The 27,531-nt window shown below is 53.6% G+C and overlaps 1 protein-coding gene across 1 annotated transcript; it reads left to right on the top strand.

The window, feature by feature from the left end:
* The first annotated feature begins 1,120 nt into the window (after nucleotides 1-1,120).
* ETF1 (eukaryotic translation termination factor 1) lies at nucleotides 1,121-26,656 on the top strand. The gene is made up of 10 exons (XM_005532564.3): nucleotides 1,121-1,280; nucleotides 14,840-15,015; nucleotides 15,749-15,888; nucleotides 19,101-19,239; nucleotides 20,114-20,304; nucleotides 20,791-20,920; nucleotides 21,264-21,419; nucleotides 21,967-22,031; nucleotides 23,148-23,295; nucleotides 24,590-26,656. The coding sequence occupies exons 1-10, from the start codon at nucleotides 1,195-1,197 to the stop codon at nucleotides 24,670-24,672; spliced, it is 1,314 nt and encodes a 437-aa protein (XP_005532621.1). The 5' UTR covers nucleotides 1,121-1,194; the 3' UTR covers nucleotides 24,673-26,656.
* Nucleotides 26,657-27,531: the final 875 nt, after the last annotated feature.

Here is a 27,531-nt window from a genome sequence, read left to right as displayed (position 1 = left end):
TTGTGCTTGGGCTTAGCCTTACAAAACAGGCTCCAGGCTTAAGCAGCACTTGCCTTCTGTCCTTCCAGCAGCCCAGCCTTCCAGGGAGCTGCATAAATGTAGCTGTGTCTCCCTCCTTTTTCAGCATCTCTGGGACTCTGTGTCTCTTCAACTAGAATGAAAACCGGGTTTGCAGCTGCTTTGTCCTGCCAGCTCAAGTATGAGCAGGCAGGAAAAGGATGGGTTTTGTTCTGGGGCTCGACAGCTTGTACGGGGGAGGACAGAGGTGGCCCAGAGTGTGACCAGGAACAGTGAGTGGGTTCATTAAAGGAAAGTCATGTCTCGCCCATGAGCTTGCTTCCCACAGTGGAACCCCTCCTGGGTGCGTGAGGGGAGAGCACTGGACGTTGTTTCGCCTGGCTTCAGCAACGCTCTGGCGCTTTCTCGGGTGGAATCCCCGTGGGCAGAGCCGGGCACTGTGGGCTGGCTGAGGGGACAGCCCGGAGACCTTTCCTGAGCGGTGTCCCCCAGTGTTCAGCACGGGGCACTGATGATTTGGGGAAGGGGGAATCAGTGCGATTTCTCCGGTGCCACAAAGCCCCCGAGGGTGGCACGCCCAGCCCTGAGCAGCCTGTGCCGAGAGGCTGTGGCGTGTGCCTCCCTGGGGCTACTGCGGTGCAGCTGCAGACCCTGCGGTGCTGTGACGGAGCGGGGCCGCTGCCGCTGTCCCCAGGGCCGCGCCCGCCCGTCCCCTCTGCGCCCGCCGCCCCTCGCGGGCCCTTTGAGCGCGCGCGGGCCGTTCCGCGTCGCTCTCGCGAGATCCGCGCTCTCCCTCCCCGCCCAGCCGGTCCGTCCCCGGACTACGCGCCCCAGAATGCCCCGCGCGCGCACGCTGGGAGGGGCGGTGGCCAATGGCGCGGGGCCCCCCTGCCGGCTCCCCCCGGAAGTGACGTCAAGGGCCCCCCACGTGAGGCGATTGCAACACATGGTGCGCGGCGCGGGGGAGCGCGAGCACCGCGTGCGACGTCAGCGCCGCGCGCCGGGGGGAGCGGGCACCGAGCGGCGGGGCCCGACCGGCACCGGCAGCGCCCGGGGCACACCCGGCCCCAGCGCCCCGCGCCGCGCCGCCCGCCCGCCCCGCGCCGCGCCCGCCGCCGCGCCCGCCGCCGCGGGAGGAGCAGGAGCAGGAGGAGGAGGAGGAGGAGGAGGGAGAAGATGGCGGACGATCCCAGCGCTGCCGACCGCAACGTGGAGATCTGGAAGATCAAGAAGCTCATCAAGAGCCTGGAGGCGGCCCGCGGGTGAGCGCCGGGCCCGCCGCCCCGGAGCGCCGGGTGTCCCGGCTGGAGCGGGGCCGCGGCCGGGGCGCTGCCCGGGCCCGCCCGGCGCGGCGGGGACGGGAGGCGCAGCCCCGGCCCGGCCGCCCCTGCCCGGCCCCGGGGCCCTTTTGTGCGGCCGCTCGGGGCCGGGGCTCCGCGGGGAGGGCGGGCAGGGCCCTGCGGGGCGCGGAGAGGAAGCGTGACCGCGCTTCCCGCACGGGAAAAGGGAAAAGGGCCGCGGCTGCCCCGGGCTCCGCCGGCCCCGGCGCGGCCCCGCAGCTGCTCCCGCAGCCGGCCCCGGGCGGGGCGGTTCCCCCCGGGCCCGGTGAGGGTGGCACAGGTGCGTGTCCCCGGTGCCCGCCCCGCTCCCGGCCCGTCCGGCCGCCTCGTGCCAGCTGGCACCGAGGAAAGGCGGATTCCAGCCGGAGGAGACGCTCCTCTGCTCCTCGTGCAGCCCTGGGCTTCTCCCAAGGCAGCGGCTGGGCCGGGGAAGGCGGCGGGGTAAGGGCAGGGAGGCAGGGGCTGAGGCAGCACTTATTCGGTGCTTTCCTTACCGACAGTTATTTGATCGTTCTCACCCCTTCCCCTCCCAGCGAAGGTGCTCTGCTCCATTTCCCTGAAAACAAGCTCTACCAGAGTTTGAACAGTGGGAAGTTTAAAGTCTCTAATCCCGCTTTAATCCTTGCATTTTAATTTATTTTTTTGCCCCCCCAGAATGTCTGTTCCTGCAGCCTGCCCCGTGCCAGAGGTGCCTGTTTGAGAGGGCAGCTTGGCAACGCTGGTTCCATTGGTTGGGAACCCTCTTGGGCCCGAGGAATTGCAAGATCTTGGGGTTCTGAGGCTGTAAAATAGCAGAGAAAGTGTGTCTCAGCAGACAGCCTGATAAAATAAAAATGAAGGGTCACTCCTTAGCCACCCTTGTGGCTCCAGTTTCCACAGGCTTACCTGAACAGGTGTTGCTGTAGCTGGGGCAGCGCTGGCATCGTTCTGTGACCCCCCAAAAGCCTGGGCCAGCTGGCAGAGGCCAAGCTGCTGTCTCGCCATATCCTTAGTGCTGGTGCTTGTTCTGTGTGTAGTGTGAGCCTGTGGAGTTGTTCAGCTGAAAACTAACCCAGGCAGAGAGGAACTCGAGCCACAGATCTCCCTAAATATATTTCACTCTGATTTATGGTGCAGCTGTGCAGGGATGGTGGGTGGGAGAGGGGAGTGGGGTGCCTGGGCTGCCCTTCCCTGTGGCACAGTGGACTTTGGCTGCCCCAGCTGATTGCTGGGCTGTGCCGGTGCGTGGTGTGGGCAGCACGGGTTGTGCTCACAGGGGTCCCAGGAAGCTCCAGGCATCCTCTGGAACTTTTGACTTTGCTTTGTGTAAAAGCACTGAGGGAGCCTGGGTGGGTTTTAGAAATGTAGGATTGGAGTTTTGTCTCTCCCTGGCTTGAACTGTGCCCAGTTCAGTGTCAGCTCTGGTGTTGTTTGGGATAGATGAGTGTTGCAGAGAAGTTTCCAGCTGGTATTGGAGCGCTTCTGCGAGGCCCAGGGGCAGGTGTCTCCTATGGGTATCGGCTTTCTGGGGCCACAGCCCAGATGTCTGCCCTGAATTCCCTCTTCCAGTGATCCCTGGAACAGCTCTGGCTGTGCAGTAGAGATGTCATGGGCATGGTCAGATCCCCTGGTGTGCTGATTCTGCTGTCTCTCAATTTAATCTGTGCCAGCTGCTAAAGCAGCTCCTGGGGAAGGGGGTGCTGGTGCCAGCATGTCTTCTCTGAGCAAGGTGGTGCTGGTTCGGTGTCTTCTGGGAGTCTCAGCCACAATTGTCCTGGTTTGGGTCCAGTAAGGAGAAGAGGTGCTGCAGCCTCAGCCCCCAGCAGGCTCAGGAGGTGTGGGCAGTGGAACAGGCTTTTCCGGCCTTTGGAGAGTCGCTTCCTCTTCCTGTGGAGTAGGAGGACCTGTTCTGGGGTGGGTTAGGGGGCAGAGCCTTCCAGCAGGGTGATGTGGAGGGCCAGGGCCTTGCTGGCGTCCCCACCTTCCCTTACTCATGTGCTCCATTAGTGACCCAGCAGCAGTGTCCCAGTTTCAGTGCCGGCTGTTCCTGCAGGGGATCAAAGGGATGGGAAATAGAGGAAGCTGGAGTTAGATGTTCCCTTGGCATGTGGTGGTTGGGGCACCTCTGCTGTGATCCAGCTCTTCTGGTAAAATCTCAGTGGAGTCTGAGGGGTTTTAACAAAAGTCAAGTGAGCAGGAGAGCGAGGAAGTGCTTTTATGGGATTGATGAGGAAAGGGGCAGTGCTTGGTCAGGGCACCCAAGGGAAAGATGAAAACCTCAGCTTTCCCAGAAGCTGATCAGCTGGAGGCCAGCAAGGCTAGGTCTGCCTCTCAAACCTGGAGGTAGGTAGCATCCTAGCAGGAATGGCCTGTGTTACTTTCCCAGCCATGCTAAGGAAAGCTGGCTTTCTCACTGATCCCTATAGAAAGAATCTGTCAATTCAAAACAATGAAAAATAATTTTTAACTCCCTGACCCCACCTCAAAGCCCTGTCTCTGCTGACAGGAATTAGAAGGAGCTGTTATCTGTGTATTGCTTCCCAAATCAGAAGTTATCTCCTTCCAGCTCTCCGAAGTTGAGTTGCAGACTGTGTGATCCTGTACAGAGTGGCTGAATTGGTGTTTCTGATCTGGGGAGGTGGAGGAGGGCAGCTGGGCTCTGCACAGGGTGTGAGGAGGAGCAGAGGGGCCAGTGGAGCACTGCAGGCAATTAACCTTTGAGGTCAGAAGAAGATGGGAGTAAAAGGCTGCTGCTGAGCCAGTTGTGGCCTTGTCAGAAGTTTAACCTTGTCGTTCATCTCGGAGGGCTTGGAGCGCTCAGACTTTCATCAGACAGACATCTCTGCTTCTCCCCTGCTGAGGGATTCATTCTGCTTTCAGTCCACACTTCAGTTTTGTGGAACAGATTTGGGGAAGCACTGGGCCCCCCAGAAGCTGCAGCTGTGTCTTTCTCTGTGGAGCTGCAGCAGCCCAAGTAGAAGCAGCATTAACCACTCTGGTTTCCTTTATCCTCTCTCTCGGGGCTTTTCTGCTGTTCCTTCATGCAGTTTTCCAGTGTCAGTGCTAAACTGACAATCCCTCTTTGTTCATTTGGTCTCTGCAGTTCTAAATAGTTAGCTGGCCTATGGGCAGGGTTTTTTGCTAATCTAAGCTGTAAATGCTTGGCAAAATCAAGTATCAGCAGCAACTAGCAATCTCTTTGCTGGGAGAGGACCTGAGATGTCACATTGGAATCATGTTTGGAAACTTCTCCACATCTTAGAAATGCTTTCTTCTGCAGACATCTCTGCTTGGAAATAGTACTGACACTTCCCTGGCCAGATGGGCTTCCAGATGCCAGATGCGAGTGCAGCTGGTGCAGGGTGTGGAGCTCGCTTACAGTGGCAAAACCTTCAGGAACCTGCTCTCTGGAGACATCTCCCCTGTCCTGAGCAGGAGCCCTTGTTGGTTATTTTACTGGAACAGGAAAAGAGGAGGTGAAGATCAAGGTGTCTCTCAGGGCGCTGTCTGCAAACACAACTGAGGCCAGTGTGTGGAAGAACATTTGGGTCGAGCAGGGCAAATGCAGAAACAAAGTCTGAACAAGTAACTTATTCTGGTTATAACTGGAAGAAACATTTCAAAGCTGAAGGAGGGAGAAATGGCAAGAGAAGGTGTCTCCAGAGTCTTGGGAGGAAAGCAGAGTGTTGCAGTTCCTACCTGGGTGTGGATTCTGCCATGTTGAGACTTCCATGTACTATATGGAAGAAACAAAAAGTGAGAGAAATAGTCACTGTGAAGGACAGAGACCTGAAAATACATGAGGGTTCCTGCTAAGAGAGACCTCATTCTGCTTGAATTCCTGGAAAAGGAGACATAGTTCTGCTTGAGGGTGGACAAGCTCACCTGTTGCTTAGACAGAAAAGATTTGCCCAGCATAATTTGCTGATGGGTTCTGTTGCAGTCTGTCTGGAATCTTGCTGGTCCTGATGGAAAAGCCCAGCCTTGGAATCAGCCACACACTGCTGCTGTTTCCCAGCCTTGTGGAGCAGGAGGCTGTGTTTCTCCACACCTTGTTCTGGGATGGTGCTGCTGTGGGACCAGGCAGTGTGGCAGGGCTGAGATGTGCCTGGACAGCCTGGTGGTTCTGGGGAATAAGGGAGACTTGACCTTGTTCCACGGTGAGGATGCTGGGCCTTTCCAGAAGTGTGCTGAGAGCCTACCTGGCTGTGAGTTAACACCGCCGTGGGCATGGCTGCAGCAGCTCCACGGCCGGGGGCAGGCAGGAGATGGCTGGGACTAGTGACAGGTGTGTCCTGGACACCTTTGGCTTGTTCCCAGCTTCTTTTGAACCAGGTCCTGGGGAGCCAGGGTTCTCTGTGCTGCCTCAGTGAGCTCTGTGTCCCTCCTGGCTAGGCAGGGCTCCTGCAGCACTGTGCTGCGTGTGATCATTGTGCGGGGACAACTGTGGGACAGGGTCATGGCCGAGTTAACCCCAGTGGGGATTCTCTGCTCGTACAAGACACAGCACAGCAGATTTAGGGTGTGCTCCTGCTTCAGTGTGATGCCACCACCATGCCCAGGCAGGTACCAGAGCAGCTCTTGGCTCAAGGGGGTGTCACACACCAGGAGGAGCATTTGGTGAGTTCTGTCAGCACTGACGGGTGTCTGCCAGCACTGCCAGACATGTGTCAGTCCAGAGGCTCCCTCCCTGCTCCCAGCCTGGCAGCAGAGCTCTTTCCCTGCCTTCTTCATCAGGATCTGTTTGTTGTTGTGGCTGTGCCTCGGGTCTGAGCTTCTGGTTTCTGTAGCTTTCACCCTTGGATGGGGGTATGATGGCGGCCTTGCCCCAGGCCTGGGTGAGCAGGTCCATCTGGGAAGGGCAGAGCCAGGCGAGGGTGGTCCTTGGCTTTCCAACTCGTGCCATGGTATTTAGGTTGCAGTGCTGTTACGTTGTGCTGCTGCCATGGGATAGCCTTGAGGACCTCTCCTGTGAGCTGGTGTCTGCAGTGGCCCTGTCTTGCAGGAAAGTCCTGCTCCAGCTGGAATTGAGCTGGGCTGTCACACTGGGAAATGTGAGGCATGGGTGGGACAAGGGCTGGAGGAGGAGGGTCCGCAGGAATTGAGCTTTACTGACAGTTTCTGCTTTGACTTGATCTGCCATTAGCTTGGAGTGTCTAGGGAAGAGGTTGTGGTTTAGGTTCTTACCCAAGGCAGATTGCTTCCTTGGAGTGGTGCTTTCTCACCCTGCCTGTGGCAGGGGGAGTTCCTAATGGAGGTCGTGTTTCTGTGAGAGGCAAGGGCCACAGTGTCAGTACTGCCTTTTGCTGTATTGGTGGTGTCAGGAGAGGGAGGAGGTGTTTGCAGTGAGGCTGGAATAGAAAGGGTCCAGGGCAGAAGGGAGAGCAGAGGGCACTGTGGCAGGAAACCATGTGGGATGTACTGCAGCTGCTTCCACACCATTCCCCTGCTCTGTTGGAACTCTTCAGGCTGCCAGTGTCTGCAGTGCTGGGGGAGAAGCTGAATGGCAATTTCATGTAAGCAGGGCTGATCAGACCTCTCAGGACTAAGCAGTGAGTCTCATGTTTCAGTGAGAGTGGGTGGTCTGAGAAAGATGTGCCAGGTGGGAAGACAGCTGGAGCCAGGGATAATGTCCAAAGGGTTGTTGACATCCTGTTGGTTGCCTTGGTCTAATGGTTGTAAAACATTTCCTGGGCTCTCACCTGCCTGCTGTACCTGTTCCTTTTGAATTACAGCAACAATTAGGAAGTGCTGTTTGGAGAGTGCTCACTAGCAAGTGGCTGAGGAGAACCTGAGCTGGAAAAGTGTCTCCAGATAAGAACTCCAGCGAGTGGCTTGACAGCCTGTGGCTGTTCAGCAGCCTGGTACCTCTTTTACAACTGTGTGAATCATTACTGAGCAGTGTGATTCATGCACAGATCATCATTCACATTGAGCTAATGAATGAGCCCCTGAGGAATGACGTGGTAGGAGATGGGAACGAGCACCTCAAAAGAGGACAGACCTTTTTTTTTGGCTTTGTGGCAACTGAATTTCTTTTCCCCCCTGTTAGCCACCTATTCCCATGTAGCTCTGGGGCATTAGCATCTTAATAAGCAAATCTGGATTTGTTTCAGTCCCTCAGTGTACATCTTGTACCCAAATGGCCCATTAGCATAATGCAACAAGTCTTTTAAACTTGGAGCATTAATAATTGGAGAAGGAGGAGGGAGAACAGGGGAGCTGTGGCAAAACTGAGCCTCCCAGTGAGTCACAAATGTCTGAAGTGCAGAAATGTCTGTTCCACTTCCCAGTAATTGGGCATCCGGGCTTTCTGCATGAGGTCAGATGCAGCCAATAAGGCCTATTCAAAACATGCCTATGCAATTATATTTTGTGGTGTGTGGCCTTTGATCCAAGGATTTTGGAGAGGCATTGATTCACCTTCTCTGTAGGGTGTGCAGGATGCCCTTGTGCTGATCCAGTGCTTGGGATGAGGCTGGGATCTGCTCCTAGAGCTGCATATCTGATTTGGGGTGGGGGTGCTGGTGGTGGCCTGAGCAGCAGCATCAGAGTGTCCCTGGTTTGGGGAGGGAGCCAGCCCCAGTTTGGGGACAGAGCTGCTGATGTGTCCCTCTGGGCAGGTGGTGTGTGGTGGCCCAGGGGCCAAGGGCTCGCTGTCACCTGCTACCTCTGCAGCCCTCGGACACAGGAGAGCTGCCAAACTGTGCTGTGTGGAGGAGTAGGAGTCCGTGACCTGATTCTTGTCTCACCTCCTTTGTGTCCTGGGAGTGAGGGAGGCTGAGCTCAGGAGGCAGCTCCTGGCAGGCGGCCGGCGGCTGCTCAGGGGGAAGCACTGCCTCGCCTGACCCTTCTCAGGCTCCAGCCAGGCTTGCCTCTGCTCCTTTGCTGAGCAGCCATTTGCTGCCTCCCTGTGGGAAGCCTTCCCTGGCTGCTGGAGCCAGGGGTGCACTGAGGAAATGAGGCTCCCTTGTGTTTTCAGGGTGGGTTCTGGCTGGCACTCAGAGCCTGGTTGGCATCTGGAGGCCTTTCCTCTGTGAGAAGGTCAGTGGGTGAGGGTAGGAGGGCAGGATACCTCTCCAGGACAGTCTGAATGTCTGCTTCAAACTGCTTCTGGTTACATGACGTGCTTTTTCTATCCAGTCTGCCAGCATTAGAGGACAGTGATGTACAAGATTCCTGTCATGGGCTTTGGAGCAGGACTCCAGCAGGAGAGCCTGGCATTGTGTGAGCCATGGTGGAATAGCTGCACAGTGTCATGCTGTGCAGTTAAGTGGTTTTCCTTTGTCCACGGGAGAGGTGGCATTCAGAGACTGATGGAGGAATTTGGTGTCTGGAGTGTTTCTTCAGTTCAGGGGAGGGGGGCCTCGATTTCTCCAATTAATGCTTATGCTGAAAAGGATTCCTGAAGAATGAATTACTTGGTCTCCTGACTCTGCAAATCCTCTCCTCATACCCACCCTGCCCCCATCTTGTCCTTTTTCTCTGCTTCTGAGGTCTCAATGGATCCAGAGAGGTGAACTCTGCCTTACTTTTACTTGGGAATGGTCCCTTCCATGCCTTCAAACCCTTCTTTGGATGATGTGGAAGCCTTTGAGGAATGATTCGATGTGGCCTCTTAGGAGATGATCCAGAGTTCTGCTGCATGCTGGGGTGAAATGCAGGATGCCTCTGGAGGACTGTAAGGTTCCTGCTGAAATTGTGCTGTACAAAGTTCTGCCTGGCTTTTGGCTCAGCTGCACATTAAACCTCAGAGGAGCTGTGGTGGGTCCTGCTCAGCTCCCCAGTACTGTGTGCTCTGCCTGGGTGTCTGTGCAGTGCTTGTGTCCTGCTCAGCTGGGCCCTTGGGCTCAGCAGGGAGGGGGGAGTTCATCTGCTGGGGGCATCACAAAGCCCTGGTGCCTCCAGCAGTGAGGCTTGGCTGGGTTTATTGCAGAGCATTCAGCTGATAGTCTCACAGGCTGTGCATTCTTTGGCTTCCAGATGATGTGGCCTCTGAAGCACTGAGGGATCCAGGACTCTTGAGATTCCATGCTCTTTCCTAGCAGGTTTTCCAGGAAAAGTTGTGCAGCTCTTGCATCTGCTGTTGTCTCTAGATTTGGCATCTCAAGTGGACTCAAGCTACTTCGTTTGATGAAGGCTTTGTCTTATTAAAAGACATTAAGTCTTTAAAGAGCACAGCTGTGACCTGTTTGTTTCACAGCCATAATTCATAAGTTGCAAGAGCGTGTGTAGAACTTCCCTCTGGCAAGGTCAGTGCTCTTGCACACAGGGTAGGGATGAGTGGGGAGTGTCTGATGGCTTGGGTGTTGTGAGAGAACCCAAACCAACAATTTTGTACTTGCCTGTACCAAAGGAGGCTTCCTTTTTATAGCTCTCCATTCAGCATCTGCTCAGGTGCAGCACAAAACCCCTCAAATATTCTTTCCTCACATCACTGATTTTGTGGGCTGTGCCCTGCACTCAGCCCTTCACTGAAGGACCACTGCAGCACTGGGGGTGTTGGTTCAGAAGCAGCTCTTTGGCACCTCTGGGATGTGCCTGATGGAGTTCTGCTTGCACTGCAGAGATAGTGCTGGCATCTGCTGTGCATGGACCTGCTTTAGCCATCACATAACAGGGGGTGTGTTGTGCTGCCCAGTAACGCACAGTCCTGGGTGGAGAGCAGCAGAGGTGACCTGGGCAAGGTAACGTGGCTTGGAGCAGTGTGTGGCAACAGTTGTTTCATAGAAAGCTTCCTGCCTGTGGAATGTGGTTGGGATCAGATTATCTGGGAGCTGTTGGCTCTGTGCTCCTGCCAGTCTCTGGCAGTCACGCACAGTCCTGGTGCTGCCCTCGGTTCCTGGGGAGAGCAGGGTGCTCATGAAGCTGTGACCTGTAAAATTTGGAGTTGTAGAGAATGACTGCCCTCCCTTGCCTGTGTATCCAGATTCCACAGTGTGCTGGTAGTGTGAAATGTTTCACTGTGGAACAGCTACAGCTCAGCTGCTGTTTGTCAGGTCTCTGATAGCACAGGGCAGGCCAGTCACTGCTATTTATATAGCAGGCTGTGAAATTAATGCTCTCCCGTGCCAGCTCATAGCCCAAATTGCAGGAGGCAGGTTGACTGCCTGCTCCTGTGCTGCTGGCTGTGTGGCAAGTGAGGGGAGCTGTGGTTGGGGTGTGGGGTGTGGCAGTGCAGGACCCATTTCAGTGGCACAGGGCTGTGTAGGGTGGTGGGAGCCATGTGGGAAACCACTACATCACTGTCTGTACCAGCTGAAAGCTGAAGGTCTGAGGATCTGCTCAGCTGTTGCTTCTGATGGCAGGAGAGTAGGAACGTGGTGACAAAGCCCTGCAGGTGGAGGTGGCCACCCAGAGCAGGAGGCTCCTCTGGCAGCTGTCATGGCAAGCAGCCACGGGGTGCCACATGGGTGCAGTGCCTGCTTTGTGCTCTTGGCTCCTGCTCTGGTGCCTCCCTCGTGCTGGAGCACTGAGCACATCCACACAGGGCCCTGCTCCTGGCACGGAGTGTGGCGTGGGCTGGGAGCAGGGACCCGGCTGGTGCCAGTGTCCTCTGGGCCAGCCCTGCTTCTGGAAGGGATACACAGCACAGGGAGGGCTCTGGGGTGATCCCTCCTTTCCTTGCTCAGGTACCACAGCAGCTGCTTGCAGGAGGAGCAGCATGGCTCTGCCCCGCAGCCTCTCAGGACGGGGTCAGTGGTGATGCAGTGCTGCCCACACGGCTCGCTCTGATCCCTTGGCAGAGCTGCTCTCAGGTCTACTGTGTCTGGGAGAGCTGTTGGGTGGCACACTTGTCTGAAATGCCAACTGTAGTAACATTGGAGTTTTAATAATAGAAAGGGTGTCCTATCCACAAACCTTGATTTTCTGAAGAACTTGCTGTCTCTAGAGAGTGAAATGTGCTTATTTTTGCTTCCCCTCTTCCCTCAAACAGCCCTCTAGCACACTGTGGGAGAAAGCTAGAGCTCACCTGCTGTGGGAATGCTAGAGCTTTGATCCTCATCCTCTCTCCTAGAGATACCTAATGCTGCTCATGGCAGGTGCTGATAAATCTGAGCTAATTGTCCGTTCCTGGCAGGGCTGGCACCGTGAGCAGTGCCCGCAGCGCAGGCTTTCTGCCTCTCCAGAGCTGGCACTGAGCTGCCCCCTTGGTTCTTTGGAGTGTGTGGGCTGGTGCCCCTCATGCTCCTGATCTTCCTCGGGCCCGGTCCCCTGAGCAGTGGCGCTCGTGGTGCTGGCCCGTGGCCGGGATGCTGCTCCCTGCAGAGCAAACATCTCGGAGCATCCTTGGGTGGCACTGGCAGCTCTTGGGGCAGAGCAGGGGCAGAGCTGGCTGAGCTGGCTCCCAGAGCATCAGCTGCTCTGGTGGTGTTTGGGTGTGCTGTGGGTGCTGTGGGGCACAGCCAGCTCCCGGCACATTGCAGCTGCCCAGCAGCAGTGCCCCTGGTCTCAGTGGGGCTGGGTGTGCCCCACAGCAGGGCTGTGCTGAGCTGAGCCCCACTGGGGAGGCTTTAGCATGGCTATGGGGACAGTCCTTCCCTCCTTCCCAGGTACCCTCCACTCCAGAGGGGACAGGGTGGGATTTGCAGAAATACCTTTTATCTTGTTGAGGCTGCAAAGACCCAGAGGAGACCTGGAAATTACCTTACTCTGCAGAATAACCTACTTTTTCTGAGTGTTTCTGAACAGCAGCTTTCTTAGAAACTCTTGGCTGTGTTTTATCTCCTTGGGGTGAGTTTAGCAGATGCACCACCGGGTTTTTAGACCCTGCCATGCTGCTTTAGAGTCACAGACAGGTAGAAGGTTGGTTTGAGAGAGGAAAGCTGCTCTACCATGGTCAGATACCAATGTGTTGGCAGCATGTGAGGTAGTTCTGCTGGTGCCCATCTGCTTCAGCTTCTTTGCTGGTCTCAGTCTTTGGTTGTTTGGCTGTTTAGGGACCTCTAGGGGTGCCTGGGGACAGGGTGACAAGCTGGCTGGCTCCTCATGCTCGAGGCTTCCAGCAGCCTGGAAGGTTGCTCCTGTGGAAAGATGCATTGCCAGCTGTTTTGCTGTATTCTGCAGGAATTGGTTAGAGCCTGAAATAGCTCTGGCTGTGTAAATAGTGGTGAAGCATGCCAAACCCAAGAAGTGCACTTGATGTTGGTAGTGGAAGGTGCTTTTGGATACAAATCCAGACTGGAATTCGCTGGAGGATTGGCCCAGGCACAGTACTGTGCTGTGTTGAAGTAGTTGTAGATTGAAATGAGGGGGAGTGCATCCTCTGAGACGCTTTTCATTTGTTTGTTTGCAGTAATAAATCACCAGGGCTTGTGAAGACTACTGTGTTACCTCGGGTGGGCTGTTCCTGGGGAGCAGTGCTGTGCCCCTGCCTGGTGGATGAGGTGCTGTGTGGGGGATAAGTAACCCCCAGTTCCAGTGGCCCCAGCAGGACCCAGTGGGTGCTCAGTGCTGGCATTTGTGTGACACAGCACAGGGCTGGGGGCTGGCATCTCATGGGTGGCTTGCATTCAAAAACTGAAGGGAGCTTTTCAAATTACTTTTTACTGAGTAATTGCTCATGGGGTGGGGGTTCACATCCAGCCTTCCTCCTGCTGTGCACAAAGCTGGGGAAGCATCTGGAGTCAGTCCTGTGAGGAGCAGCTGGGGGAGCTGAGCTTGGAGAAAAGGAGCCTTGGGGAGGACCTTCCTGCTCTCTGCAAATTCCTGTAAGGAGTTTGTAGGTGGGGGGATTGGGCTCTTCTTCCAGGAAGTTTGTGACGGGACTGGCTGCTCTTTCCCCTCTGTCCTCTCAATTCAGGAGCAATTGTGTGGAATCTCTTCCTAGCAGGAGAGCCATGGAGTCCCCAAGGGGGTCCCCAAGGGGGTAACAGTCCCACTCCCACCTGCCACGCTGGGATGCCCTTAGGGGGTGCAGGAAGTTAGGTGTCATGGGCACAGTCTTAAGACTTTGAGGAGGAGATAACTCAGGAGTGCTGCTTTCAGAAAAGAGTTGCTTTCATTCTGCTCAAAGGAGCCTGCTGGGAATGAGCCATTCTCTGTCCCCTAAAGCTGGTGCCATTCCCTGGGGTGGGAGCTGCTTTAATTGAGTGGGAGATGGAGTATTCTTGGCTGGGGTGACCTGGGAGTTGCCAGCATGGCTCAGAGCTCCTCCTGGGAATACCACGGGCCAGTGTGGCTTTGTGACTTCGATTGGTGTGTATGGGGAGCTCGGATATTAAAACCAATTAGTTGTCTTTAAGGTCAGGGACTTATTTGACCTACCAGCCTCCGTTTCAACTTGGCCTGGATTGAGGATCTTCGGGAGAGGGCTGTACAACTTGTGTAAAGAGGCTAATGAAGTGATGCTTTTTAAAGCACTTCCCTGCTGCCTCTGTAGCCCAAACATTTCAGCAGGACACTGGTGCGTGACAGCCTGAAACTGCAGCGAGCAAGGGCTGGGCTAGGCTCCTCCTCCCCTAAGAAATGTAAAAGAGAAAAACCCTGGGGTTTGATATTTGAAAAGCACTTTGTTGCCTCTCTGACTCAGAATCCTGAGAAAAGGCTTTTTCACAGAGCTTAGCTGGCTTGCCCTTGAGGATACGATGAGGGATTTGATTTTGGTGCCATTACTCTGATGGGAAGCATGAGGTCTGAGTTAAATTTGAGACAATGCAGAGGCAGCACTTCAGACATCTGGGATACTTCAGTGGCAAATGGGAGGTACCTGCTGGAAGGCAGATGGGAGCTTCCCCTATTTTCTTTTGGCTTTGGGTTGATTTGAACCACAAGGCAGCTTTGGGGATTAGGATTTCTGCAGGACCCACCCCAAAGCCCTAGGAAAAACGAGTATCAAACTTATTTTCCTTTAATTTAAGCCTGTTCTGTGATTTGTGGGGGGGGCTTATCTCCTGACTCTGCCTGGCATTGGTGCTGGTGAAGCAGCAGTGTGTGCTTAGCACAGTTTAGTTAAAGCAGCTGCCAGAGCTGATGAGCTGCTCTGGGGAGAAAAGTGATAGTGGGAAAGCAGAAAAGACTCACCGTGACAAAGGGATCCTTCCCGTTCAGTTTTCTGTATTAATCTGAGGAAAACAAAGTGTTAAGACAGCACTTGGGCTGCTTAGTACTCCAGCTGTCTGAGAACAAATGGAATGAGCTCTAAGATGTCCTTGAAGTATGTGGCTGCTTTGTTTTAAATAATCTCTGCTGGGAGCTGCTTCCATTCCTCCTGCTCCCAGCCCTTGGTCTGTGCAGCCCTTGGTCTGTAGACCTGTTCTTGCTTCTCAGAGTAGTACCCTCGAGTAAACAAGCAGCTTCTGGAGGACTTGCTTGGTAGAGGCTGAGCACTGAAGAAGAGCCTGTTTTGGTTTGTTTTCTCTCCCATTGCTGTCCAGCAGAAGGGGAATTGCACCAGTAACAGTGAAGATGCATCACTGGGTGGGAGGGAGGAGAGGACCGTGCACATGGAGTCTGGTGGGAGAGTCCTTGCTGCCTGCTCACATCTCTTTTTCTCTCCCCAGCAATGGTACCAGCATGATCTCGTTGATCATTCCCCCCAAAGATCAGATCTCGCGAGTGGCAAAAATGTTAGCGGACGAGTTTGGCACTGCCTCCAACATAAAGTCAAGAGTGAATCGCCTTTCAGTACTGGGAGCCATTACATCTGTACAGCAAAGACTGAAACTCTATAACAAAGGTAACTTCTAGCTTGTATGGATGCTGGCACACTTCCCTTTCTTGGAAGCAGCCTTAAGTTCCTGCACTATGCAGTTTTCTCCTAATCAAATCTGTTGGCCTGTGCTGCTGTTTTGCACTGATATTCCAGGTATGTTGCCCTTGGATGGCTACTTCAGGGGTGGACTTTGGGACTAGAATAGTAAGGTGGTCCTTGTCTCTAAAGAGTGGGATCATGATTCTGTTCTTAGTGCTGACTCTGCTAAGCTTGGCCAGACTTAAGAGCTGGATATTCCATAGCAGTTCATTTGCGTTAAATCTGTGATTTCCTGTCAAGCAGAAACTTCTGTGTGCCTAATGCATGGCATTGAGCAGCTGCCATTGTTCTGAGGGGAGAACCAGATCCAGGCCATCTCAGATGAGCCCTGGAAGAGTTCACTGTTACTGAACAGTGGCATGTCACTCTGCACATCCCTCTGTGGGGACCAGCAGGGCTTCAGGGGCTGCTCAGCCTTTCTTTGGGTGCTGTGACTTGCAGACTCCTGGCTTTAATGGGCAGGTGCATGTCTGCTACAGGTGCACTAAATGAGTTTCCCATTGGAGAGACCTGGGAGGGAATGAGGTGGGGAAAAGGGAAAAGTTAGAGAGCTTGAATTTCGACTCTGCGACAAGTCTCAAGGGCTGGCAGTCAGTTTTTGATGGGTACAGCTTGCCACATTCCTTAGTGATCTAAACCTGCATTGTGTCATTTGTAGTACCTCCAAATGGTCTGGTTGTTTACTGTGGAACAATTGTGACAGAAGAAGGAAAAGAGAAGAAAGTCAACATTGACTTTGAACCTTTCAAACCAATCAATACGTCGTTGTATTTGTGTGACAACAAATTCCACACGGAGGTAAGGACTCTCCCATTGCAGGAGCCGAGGCCTGGGCACAGCCTTGCTGGACTTGAGCCTGGAGAGCAGCAGGAATGTGCCCTGGGGAGGCCAGGGATGGCTTGGGACTGGCCAGAGATGGGGAATGCCTGCTGGAAGGAGCTGAGGGACTGCCCAGCTCCTCCCACCCCTGTGTTTGTGTAACCCACAGACAGGAGCTCCTCTCTGTAACTGGAGGAAGGGTGGTTTTTTCTTACCCACAGAGGCCCATGGATATTATTCCAACTCAGGCTTTAAAATGCTGCCAAGATAATATCAGTGTTGCCAGTCTTGCTATCAGATGTGTTAACTGAGAGCCTTGATGGAGAACTGGCATGTGCCTAATCTGTCTGGGGGGAAGTGGGATTATTTTTATCCAACATCTAATTAAGTTAAATGAATGGTTTAAGGCGTATTGAAAGAAATGTGGATGACAGCAGTCAGTGTATTGCCTCTGAGGCTGTTTTGCTATGGCAGGTGTAGAGGTCTCAATGTTTGCAGTGCCCCTCACGTCCTTGATGTTCCCCATGATAAATGTGTGGCCTGAGACTTAATTGCCTGTTGTCAAACCCGTGTGACATGGGCTTGGCAGGCCCTCCAGTGATGTGGTTCTGCTTGTGTCTGTGGAGGTGTGATCCATAAGTGGCTTCCAGAGGTCAGGAGTACAGCAGGGAAAGGTGTGCTTGTTGCACAGGCCAGGTCCATCCCCATTATTCTGTCTCCTCATAAAGGATGAAATCCCAACACACCTTTGACCTCCCAGGAACAAAAACCTGTGCACAGGCACAGGTCTGGAGTTCTGCTGGGTCCATGTGTCCATAGATGAGTGAAAGCAAGAGGCAAATAAGAGAGTTCAGTAGAGAGGGAGGATGGCAAGCCCAGGGAGGTGTTTGTCCCTGCTGCCGTGGGCAGTGGGAGGGTGCTGGGTTTCCTCCTGCCCTGTAGGAGATGGATTCATTTGGTCTTTTCTGCAGCTGCTGCCTCAGGGCACTGATTCAGTTCAGAAGTCCCAGCAGGCTGTTCCCAGGAGCAGCTGCAAATCCACTTGTGCTGCTGTGTGGCACTGCTCAGCAGGAGTGGCAGTGACCCGGGGGCAGTTTTTGGGAATTGCTGCTCCTGAGGATGGGGTCACTGCCAGCCCCTCCCTGCACGGGCTCTGTGCTCTCCTTTCACTCTCCCTGGTTGGGGGGTGTGGGGCCATTTCCCTGGGGATTGCCCTGCAGAGCTCTGAGCTCTGCCTTTGGCCCCTGTCTGGCTGTGCAGCCTCGAGCCCCGGGGTTCCCAGCAGCCAGGGCAGCTGCTCGGGCACCCACATCTTTCCTGGGCACATCGGGTGGGAAGGAGCAGCAGGGGGAGCTGAGCTTCACCTTTGGGCTACAGCTGCAGAGGAGGAAGCTCAGGCCAGGCTGAAGGAACAGAGCAAAGGCAGAAGTCCCTTCTTGGTGCTTGACAGGTCAAACAGTGCAGTTGCTGACAGAGCTGCTCAGGGGATCATTGGTACTGTCTGAAAATAAGAGCAAATCGAGAACATCAGAGCTGTAGTGATGTGTTGCCTGGCAAGAGCATCTGATAAGATTTCCTCTAGATATTTTATTGCCTGTGTGAAACTGAAGTAACTCCCCCAGGGGACTGTGAGCCCTGATGTGTGTCTGAGGGGTAGGATTTACAATGACTTACTTTGATACCTTGGCTGGAGCATTCATTCCAGTCACACGTTTTGCTTGGCTCTGTCCCAGTTAAATAGATTGCAGTGTAATATGCCACTTCCTCCTCTCATTCATCCCACTGCTGAGGAATTAATACAGAATATTTACTTTGGCCAGGAGATTCCATTAAACCTTAGCCTCTGTTTCTTCTAAGCTTGGGAGCTGCAGCCTGGCTTGTGTGGATTTTGGAAGAGGATGACTGATGGGTTTTATCCTTTCAGTTAAGCCCAATAATCAGGCTGACAGCCCTGCAGGCAGCTCGAGGTCCCGTGCAGTAACCCAGCACCATCACTTTCAGTGTTAAACTGGTGATTTCAAGCAATCTGGAGTTTTGACAAGTTCCCCATCCTACTGATGTGATTTTGCCAGCCAGAAAGAGGATTCTGGCTATTGCTTTTTTGGGCATGTGTAAGTGAGCAGGAGTGTGTGTGTGTGCTGGATGTCTCTGCCCACTCAGACAGCCCCTGAGGGAACAGCAGCTGAGAGATCGCCTTGAGCAGCGAGTGCAGGGTTTGGGTGCTTGGGCAAAATCAACTCAAAAACCTTGATACTGCACCGTGCTTTGGTTGGGCAACTTAAATGACCTTGTGGGAAATATTCAGCTGCCTTTTTTTTAAAGGGAGTAAAATTGAAGGGTAACTTCATTTTGCAGCAAATGTTCTGGCTGTCTTCTCCACAGCCAGTTATGCCCAGGGCAATTATTGCTGCTGTTCCTTGTGCTTTGTAAGGCTGAATTTGCCACGGCCACTGTAGATTTATTTCATCATTCTGCCTGTGGGACTTGAAGTCAGCAGGTGCTGCAGACCAGTGTGGTGGTAGGGAGGCTGTGTCCATGCTTTGGAGTGCAAAACTGAACTGACAATGAACTGAGCAAGTTCTGCTTTCCTGGCTGGAATGCCAGGAGAGTTACTGTGCTCCAGTTGTGCCAGCCAGAGAGGTGAGGCAGCCTCAGAGAGGTGGGATCCACTTCACTTCTCACTCTCCAGAGCCCATCTCTGGGGTTTTGCTGGCACATCTGCCCATGACCTCAGGTAGGGAACTAGCAAAGCTGGGAGATTGTGGTCAAAATTAAACTTGAGTTTCCTTTGTGCTCTTGACAGTGTTGGATGGGATGGGATTATGTGTGGAAGGAATTGTTCCCTGGCAGGGTGGGCAGGCCCTGGCACAGGGTGCCCAGAGCAGCTGTGGCTGCCTCTGGATCCCTGGCAGTGCCCAAGGCCAGGTTGGACAGGGCTGGAGCAGCCTGGGATGGTGGAAGGTGTCCCTGGCATGGCTGGGGTGGAATGGGAAGGTCTTCAAGGTCACTTCCAACCCACACAACCCTGGGATTCTGTAGTGATCTGGAATGGTTACAGCTCCTGAATGTGCTGCTTTTTCTCCACTTTATTAATGACAAAGTAGCTGTGGCCAGCTGTGAGCTGAGGCTGCTGGGGCTGTGCTGTCCCTGGTGAGAGCCCAGCCCTGCCTCACAGCCCCTCTCTGTTCCAGGCCCTCACGGCGCTGCTCTCCGATGACAGCAAGTTTGGCTTTATTGTAATAGATGGGAGCGGGGCACTCTTCGGAACTCTCCAAGGAAACACACGAGAAGTGCTGCACAAATTCACTGTGGATCTTCCAAAGAAGCACGGTAACACACTCCTGTGCCTCTACTGAGTGCAGCAGCCTGACCTGGGCTGGGCTGGCAGGGTGCAAGTGGGGAACTTGGCCTGTGGGGGTTTAGCTCTGCTCAAGTCTTTGCTCCCTTGGAATCTGACAGCAAAGCCTCCAGTCTGAGCCTTCTGTCAGAATTAATGAATCACAGTAGCATGCAGTTGATCTTAGAAGTGGCACTTCTTATTTCTTGCTGCATTTGACCCTTTACTTGGTTTTGGGACAGTTGTAACTAAGTATTAGTAGCACAAGCAGTAATGCCACTCAGTGGAGTGTTAAGGTCTGATGTGCTGGTGGTGTGTGCACAGCACAGTGAGGAGCAGCGAGCTGCTCTGCAGGAAGCACGGGGCTCATGGAGCAAGGAAAACTCGAATTCCACTCTGTGGTGCCATGTTGTAGCCAGCCACTGATGAGTTCAGCAAATTGTCTGCTGGTTACTCCTGGCCCACTGTCCTTTGTGGAGTGGGGTGGGACAAAATGCAGTAAGAGCAGTGTGCCCAGTGAGGCTGTGCAGCAGAGGCTGCTGGGCTGCGCTGCGTCATCAGGCTTGGAGACAGCGTACAAAAGAGATGGCTTCTCCTCAGGGTACAGGGAGAGAGGATGTGCTCAGATGTTCAGTTTCTACAGAGTTGTGAGTCTTTATAGGAAGAAAAGAAACATTTTCCTCTGTGGGGAAAAATCTCCTGGTGGGAACGAGCCCTCTTTATTCCATGGGAGCCCCTCGGCTCACAGCAGACCTGAGTCAGGAGGCTGCAGCTGCCCTTGGCTTTGGTTATTCGGGGCCAGCTGTGTGCTGAGGGCGCTGCTGGGATGCAGTGGGTCCCCCATGGCTGCCCCATCCCTCCCTGCAGGCAGAGGAGGTCAGTCTGCCCTGCGCTTCGCCCGCCTGCGCATGGAGAAGAGGCACAACTACGTGCGCAAGGTGGCCGAGACGGCCGTGCAGCTCTTCATCTCCGGGGACAAGGTCAACGTGGCCGGGCTCGTCCTGGCTGGCTCAGCTGACTTCAAAACTGAGCTGAGTCAATCAGACATGTTTGATCAGGTGAGTGGCCTTTTCTGAGCAAACCCACGTGTCTGAGTGTGGTGTGGTGATTGTAGCAGTAGCTCTGATACAAGATGCTCCTCCTGAGGAACTTAACTCTGGTGTCTGAAGAGATTTGATCAAAACTAAGAACCTGCTGTATCCAAAGGAGTCTCCCATTCCTAACACCTCCTGCAAGGAGCTGAGAACCCCTGTTCTTAAAACAGGGCTAATAAGAAACCTCTCCTCCTTGTTTTGGAACTGGCGTTCGCATTCTTTGTATTCCCAAATCTAAAGCAGAAACTTTGTTGGAATTGAACTCCAGTAAACCTAACGTGTGCCCCTGTTGCCTGAAAGCTGTGGTTCAGTACTGGTGCATTCAGAGGTCCCTCTGCCTCTGGTGAAGTGCAGTAATGGGTGCAGAGGCTCTCGTGGCAGGATGAGGACTCTGACAGCCCTGCTCTGCAGTGGATTTATGTTTTCGTGTCTCCTCCTTCTCTCGTTCAGCGGTTGCAATCCAAAGTGCTCAAACTAGTTGATATTTCATATGGAGGAGAAAATGGCTTCAATCAAGCAATTGAGTTGTCAACTGAGGTCCTCTCCAATGTGAAATTCATCCAAGAGAAAAAGCTAATAGGTATGTGATGCACTGCAGCTTCTGCAGAGCCAGGTGTGTGCACTGAGCGTGCTGCTCTCGCCCTGCTGGCAGTGCCCCTGGGCTGGCCCAGCCCTGCCCTGCAGGCTGAGAGTGACACTTGCTCTGGTTCTTTTTGCCACCTGGACACCTCAAGTGCTGGGATGGAGGGGGTGTGGTTGGTTTCTTCTGCCCCACCAGACTTCTTGGACTTTCTCTATCCTTCCTTGAGAGATCCCCTTAGTTCCAGGCCTCGTGGTGGCAGCTGCCTCTGGCAGTTTGTTGCCCTCAGGCGAGGCTGGGTGAGGAGTGTGTGCTGAGCTCAGTGCTCATGTGTGCCCTGCAGGACGATACTTCGATGAGATCAGCCAGGACACGGGCAAGTACTGCTTTGGTGTGGAGGATACACTAAAAGCTTTGGAAATGGGAGCAGTAGAGATCCTGATAGTCTACGAAAACCTGGATATCATGAGATACGTCCTGCACTGCCAAGGCACGGAGGGTACGTGTGCTCTGGGACACTGGAAGCTCTCAGGGTTTAACACTGAGGTTCCTCACTGGGGTGGGTTTGCTGGAGGCCAAAGGACAGATGGACAAAGGACAGGTCCCTGAGGACATCTGATCACAGGGATGCTGTGCAGGTCTGTGTTACTTTGCAGGTCACTAACCTGCAGCTTCCCAGCCCCTGTGGGGGCAAAGCTGGAAGAAGCAGGGTTCCAGAGGGAATTGCAGTGCCAGGGGGGCACTTGGTCACAGAGCCAGCCTGGAACCTCCTTCCAGCTTTGTGAGTGTGATACCAGAGGGGAGACTGAGCTGACCTTGTGACCAGAAACACAATTCCTGGGCCTGCAGCAGGACCTGTCCCTCTCTGATGGCTCTGCAGCTGCTGTTCCTGTGGGCTTGCTCACAGAGCTTCAGAGAGGGAGGAAGGCAGTGGCAGTGCCCAGACCCTCTGTGTTGCAGTTGGCTGTGCTCAGTCGCCTGCTGTCTTTAAACTGCATCTTGCAGCCTTACCCAAACTAATATTATAATTTTCCCCCCCTTCTCAGAGGAGAAGATCCTGTATTTGACACCAGAGCAAGAGAAGGATAAATCCCACTTCACAGACAAGGAGGTATTTCAGCTTTGGGCCTTCTGGGTTTGTTCTCAGTGTGTTGGTGCAGGGCTCTGGACACCTGGGCTAAGTTAGTCCCAAGCACATGAGCACAGGGACCTTCTGGCACTCAGTGACACCTCAGGGCAGGAACCTGTGGCTCTTCCTGTGTAGCCCCTGGATTCTACACTTGCTTTTCTCCACTCTTCCCTGCTGCCAGGGTTGTGTAAATGGGCAGTGTGGGATCTTTGACCAGCACCAAACCATCATCTACAAGGGTTTGGTAGCCACCATGCAGGCAAGGCCCCAGACCATTGCCTCCTGCTTGTGGGGCACTGGTTTGGCCATGCAGAACCACTGTGAGGTCAGGAATTGTGGCCTGGGTTGGGTGCCAAGGGAGAGTCTGCTTTGGGATGTATTTGACACATGGAGCTGTCATTTGCTGCCTGAGTTTCCTGCCTGTGCAGGTCAAACAGCCCTGGTGGACCAGGGTTCTGTGTTACTTGGCAGAATGAACTGGGAAAAAAGTGTCCCTTGTCAGGAGGGTGGGATCTGTCCCACTTGGGTTGTGCCAGGGGGCCATTTCCAGCTGTTTTCCCTCCTGGAGGGGGGACTGCCAGTCCCTGCTGTGCATGAAGGGCTTGCAGTGTGACCTGCAGGGAGGTGTTTCTATTTCACCATAATCACTGCTCTTCCTGCTTAGAAAACGGTGCCTTTTGGCTCTGTGCTTGCATGGATCAGTGATCCTGCCTGAGAACAGGGGCTGCAATCTGTGCAGGGGGCAGAGCAAGTCTGAATGAGCAGTGAAGCTTAGCTGTAGCATGGGGTGACGCTGGAGCAGAAGAATCAAGGAAGTTTTTCTCCTGCTTCTGCAGTAAATTTCATATGAGAGACCCAAAACACTGTCAGCGATGAATTTTGTAGCACCAGGAGCTGGTGGTTGTGCCTGCCCTTGCCTGGTGCAGTTGTGCCAGGAATGCCTTTCCCCAGGAATGTCCCTGTGGAGCATGAGGGCTGCTGTCCCTCCAGGGCTGGCAAAGCCATGGAGCCAACTGGGGGGGAATTTTCTCAGTACTGAGCACACAGTGACTGTAACAGGATTTTGTTATTTATTTCTCCCCTCCAATGTCTCCACAGACTGGGCAGGAACATGAACTCATAGAAAGTATGCCCCTCCTGGAGTGGTTTGCAAACAACTACAAGAAATTTGGAGCAACATTGGAAATTGTTACAGACAAATCACAAGAAGGATCCCAATTTGTGAAAGGATTTGGTGGAATTGGAGGTAAACTGCAAGAGGAAGATGTGTTTGTCTTGTTTATTGGTTGGTTTGATAATCTGGTGCCAGCACAAGTGGGATTTATCTTATTTCTGTTAGTCATGAAAGCAGTTCAACAAACAATTGTGTTCACCAGGGTAGATTCATTCCCTGTCCAGCTGGATGATGGTCCGTGTTGGGCCCTGTCTCTTTCCAGCTGTGTTCCTCAATCCCTGTGTCCTTGGAGGGCTCAGGGATGGGCTGGCTCCCCGTGCAGCTGCTGGAGCTCAGGAAGGCCCCGAGCTCCTGGCCCTGTCTGTGCACAGGGCTTTGGTGGCAGCCCCAGCCCTGTTCCTGAAGCACTTGGAGCTCCTGCTCACCTCTCAGAGCCTCCCTGTACTTTGCTCCCTCATCTTCTGCTTCTTTTCTAAAGAAGAGGATTTTTAGTCCCTCCTGGAGCAGCGAGGCCTCTGGAAGCCAGTCCTGCTCTGGAGCTCAGTGAGCATCAGCCACACCGGGCAGAGGTGCAGCTGGTCCTTGTGCCAGTGTGACAAATCCTGTGGGGCCATGTGCCATGCTCCATGTCCTGCCTGAGCAAGGGTTCCAGGGCACAGCTGGGCCACTGGCTGTGCTTGCCTTTGATGGATGGAGTGCATTGTAAAGAGGAATTTCTAGGGAAACTCCTAGAGAGAGCACCAGTCTGGAGGGAAGAACCTTGGGCTGTTTGGCTCCATAAGGAGCAACAGGTTTCCAGGTTTTCAAGGTTTGTAGTCACAGGAGTCTCATTTCATGCCAGATCCAGCCTCTTTGCATGGTGGGATCTTCCTTACTCCCATGCTCTGCAGGCTTGAAAGGAAATGTTGTTGAAAATCTCCTTCACCTCAGTAAATGATTCCAGGCTCCAGGATTTCCAGAGCCCTGGGCTGGTGTTTGGGGTGGAACACAGCCACTGAGCTGTTAGTGCATTGTGAAGGTAGCTGCACTGGCAGCTGCCCTCTGGATCCTGCTGCCAGGCCTCGCTCTGGGCGCTGCCTCAGGGACCAGGGATGTGCCCTGGTGCTCTCTGGAGGGGCAGCCCCAGAGCAGGCTCAGCTTTGCCAGGCCGGGCTGGACAGGGGCAGCCCCAGAGCAGGCTCAGCTTTGCCAGGCCAGGCTGGCAGAGCAGGCTCAGCTTCCTTTGGGCAAGACCTTCCCAGTGCTGTGGCATTTCTCAGTGCAGCTGCCAGGCCTCAGCCAGACAGGGCTGGGAAGCTCTGGAAGCGGGGCTGGGAAAGCTGTGCCTGTGGGAATCTGGGGAAGCTAAAGGCTGTTTCTTTGGCAGGTATCTTGCGGTACCGGGTGGACTTCCAGGGCATGGAATACCAAGGAGGAGACGATGAATTTTTTGACCTTGATGACTACTAGGTAGTCGAGCTGGGTCCGGCAACACGTGCCTCGCCCCTCCAGCATCCAACCCAAGGAGCAAACTCATGGTGGAAAACACAACAGATCCCTGCCTTAGAATTGGAACATTTCCAGAACGTGATCCGCGAGCATTTGGATTTAAGAAAGCAAAACCCTACACTTTGATTTGTCATAGTGTCAGTACAGCAGCAAACTACTAAGTTCCTATATGCCACTTTGGACTAATTTAAAAAGAATCCCAGTTTTTACTTTTACTCAATGGTGAAATTGGTTGCTCTTGTATTTTATGGAAATGATTTTTTTAACCTTCATGATACATTAACTGCTGTAAACCTCTTCCTTCCAAAATTAATAGAAGTAAGATCCTACTGGTTTGTTTCTTTATACTTTGATTGGAGAAATCAATTGCTGCATTTGGCAGCACTGTGACCCATTTACATGGCATTCTCAGCTTAGCCTGCAGAAGAAATGGAACGAGGTTGGAGCCATAATTCTCTTCAAAAACTTGAGGAGGCACTGACCTGAGTGCTGGTTCATTACATGTGGCTTGCAAATTCTGATGGTTTGGGGAGGCTCACCAGCCAAACGTGCTTTAATCTATTTGCAGAAACACTGCTCTTAAAAACTAGGAAATGCACTTCATGGATTGCAATGAAAATGCTGCTGGAGTCTTGGGCTTAATTTGGATTTGAGCAGTGCAGCCTTCAGGAATTTATTTTTTTTTTCAGTCTTGACAAAAATAAACATGAGATTTCAGTGAAGTAAGGTACATTTGGCTTTTTGTTCCTCAGTAAGTTTTTCTTTTTGCTTTAGGACTGCGTAAGGTTTCCTTGATTATGTGAATTTGAGCCCACAGGTCTTTAATAGATGTGGGTGTTTGACAGGAATACTGAGTCAGTGAAGGCTGAATTCATGCTGGGAGTGTGGAATATTGGATTCTGCTCCGTGGAGCGCTGGCACAGCCCTGGGCACAGGCAGCTCCCAGCAGTGTCTGTGCTGTGGGGATGTGCCACAGGGGGTGAGGAATCGCCTCTAGGAGATCCCAGACTGCCCAGGCTTTGTGTCCTGCCTGGGCCACGGAGCACCCACAGATCAGGGAGCTCATCCTTGGTGTGTGTCCAGGCTGCTGGTGTGACACTCTGGGGGTCCGGGGCCCTGCAGGCCAGGGGAGCAGTGGCACAGCTCAGGTCCTGTCCTGGCCCAGGGGAGCAGTGGCACAGCTCAGGTCCTGTCCTGGCCCAGGGGAGCAGTGGCACAGCTCAGGTCCTGCTCCCTCCCTGGGGGCTCTCCCAGCGTCGCTCCCGGTGCTTCCCTCAGGAGCAGCTCCTGTTCCAGCTGCAAACCTTTGCCTCTTGTCCTGGTTCACTTGAACAGAGGGAGCTTCTCTTCAAATTTCTGCCACGCTGTTGTTTGAGGTCCAAAATTCCTGTCCTTGTGAGCAATACCATTTGTCCCCCTGTCCCTAACCTGGCTGGCAGCTTCGCTGCTGTCCTCACATCCAAGCTGGAATCTCTCCCGGGAGGTGGGGCTGGGTCTGCTCAGGGCTAAGCACAGCCCTGGCCCTCACAGCAGTATGTTCTGGATTTTGCCATTGTAAATGGGTCTAATGTGACATGACAAGACCACAAAAATTGGATGTAAATTTACATTTTTGAATATACTGCTTGTTGTTTCACATGATACATTAGGGTATGCAGCTCCTTTTTGTAGTTTTTATTTTTACTATTTAAGTTTGGAAATGATGCCAAATTTTTTGTATTTCTTTAATCAATGTGTTCTCTTCAGTGATATATATTGCATTATATATTGATGTGTATATCAATATATACTGATATGTATTACACATGCAAACACACTCAGTGGGGGTGGGAGATCCTAGCCTTTGCATACTATATAGCCTCTGCAGAGAGATCCCAAGCAGTGATATCTTGGTGTTGTGATGTACAGAAATGGAGAAGAGTATTAAACCATATTTAAGAATATAGTACAGACTCCTGGTTTGTTTTCTCTAGTCCAGGAAACTCCTGATTTTTGCTCTCAGCTCGGTGCCAGCTTCAGGGCTGGAGGTTGGAGGCAGCTCTCTCACGGTTTGTGTTCCTGGATGTTTTTCCCTGTGCTGGCCCTGCTGAGGCCCCTGAGGGCTGTGCCCAGTTCTGGTCCCTCATGGCCAGAGAGCCCTGGAGGGGCTGGAGCGTGTCCAGGGCAGGGAACGGAGCTGGGAAGGGGCTGGAGCCCCAGGAGGGGCTGAGGGAGCTGGAAAGGGGCTCAGACTGGAGAAAAGGAGGCTCAGGGGGCCCTTCTGGCTCTGCACAAGTCCCTGGCAGGAGGGGACAGCCGGGGGGTTGGGCTCTGCTGCCAGGGAACAGGGACAGGAGGAGAGGGAACGGCCTCAGGCTGGGCCAGGGGAGGCTCAGGGTGGACAGCAGCAGGAATTTCCCCATGGAAAGGGAGCTCAGGGATTGGAACTACCCAGGGAGGTTTGGATCCCCATCCCTGGAGGTGTCCCAGGAAGGGCTGGAGGTGGCACTGAGTGCTCTGGGATGGGCACAAGGTGGGGATGGGGCACAGCTGGGACTCCATGGGTTGGGAGGGATTTTCCAACCTCAGTGGTTCCATGATTCCATGGTTCTGTGTTTCTCCAGCACACTCAGTTGCTCTTTGAAGCTGGAGCTTAAAACTGTGGCTTCTGAAGGAGGGAGAAATTGAAGACAGAGTCCAAAGGCAGGTGTGCTGTGTTACCTGGGCTGCTCTGAACACCTGAGACAGAGGAAGGACAGCAGCAGCGCCTGCCCTTAACACCCAGTCCCAGAACTCTGAGGTGTTTAAGAAGTCTTTTCTGCTCTGCCTCTTTGGGGCCAG

This window comes from Pseudopodoces humilis, chromosome 17 (genome assembly GCF_049639895.1).
Source record: "Pseudopodoces humilis isolate 2021_Gansu_Grassland_sample_001 chromosome 17, ASM4963989v1, whole genome shotgun sequence".
Lineage (NCBI taxonomy): Eukaryota > Metazoa > Chordata > Aves > Passeriformes > Paridae > Pseudopodoces > Pseudopodoces humilis.
Note: the sequence above shows the minus strand (reverse complement) of the source record. Positions and strands in the feature narration are given on the sequence as shown.

Coding starts and splice junctions, on each gene's coding strand:
- ETF1 (XM_005532564.3), top strand. CDS start 1,195: ATGGCGGACGATCCCAGCGCTGCCGACCGCAACGTGGAGATCTGGAAG. Junction 1,281..14,839: donor AGCCTGGAGGCGGCCCGCGG/GTGAGCGCCGGG, acceptor TTCTCTCCCCAG/CAATGGTACCAGCATGATCT. Junction 20,305..20,790: donor AATCAGACATGTTTGATCAG/GTGAGTGGCCTT, acceptor TCTCTCGTTCAG/CGGTTGCAATCCAAAGTGCT.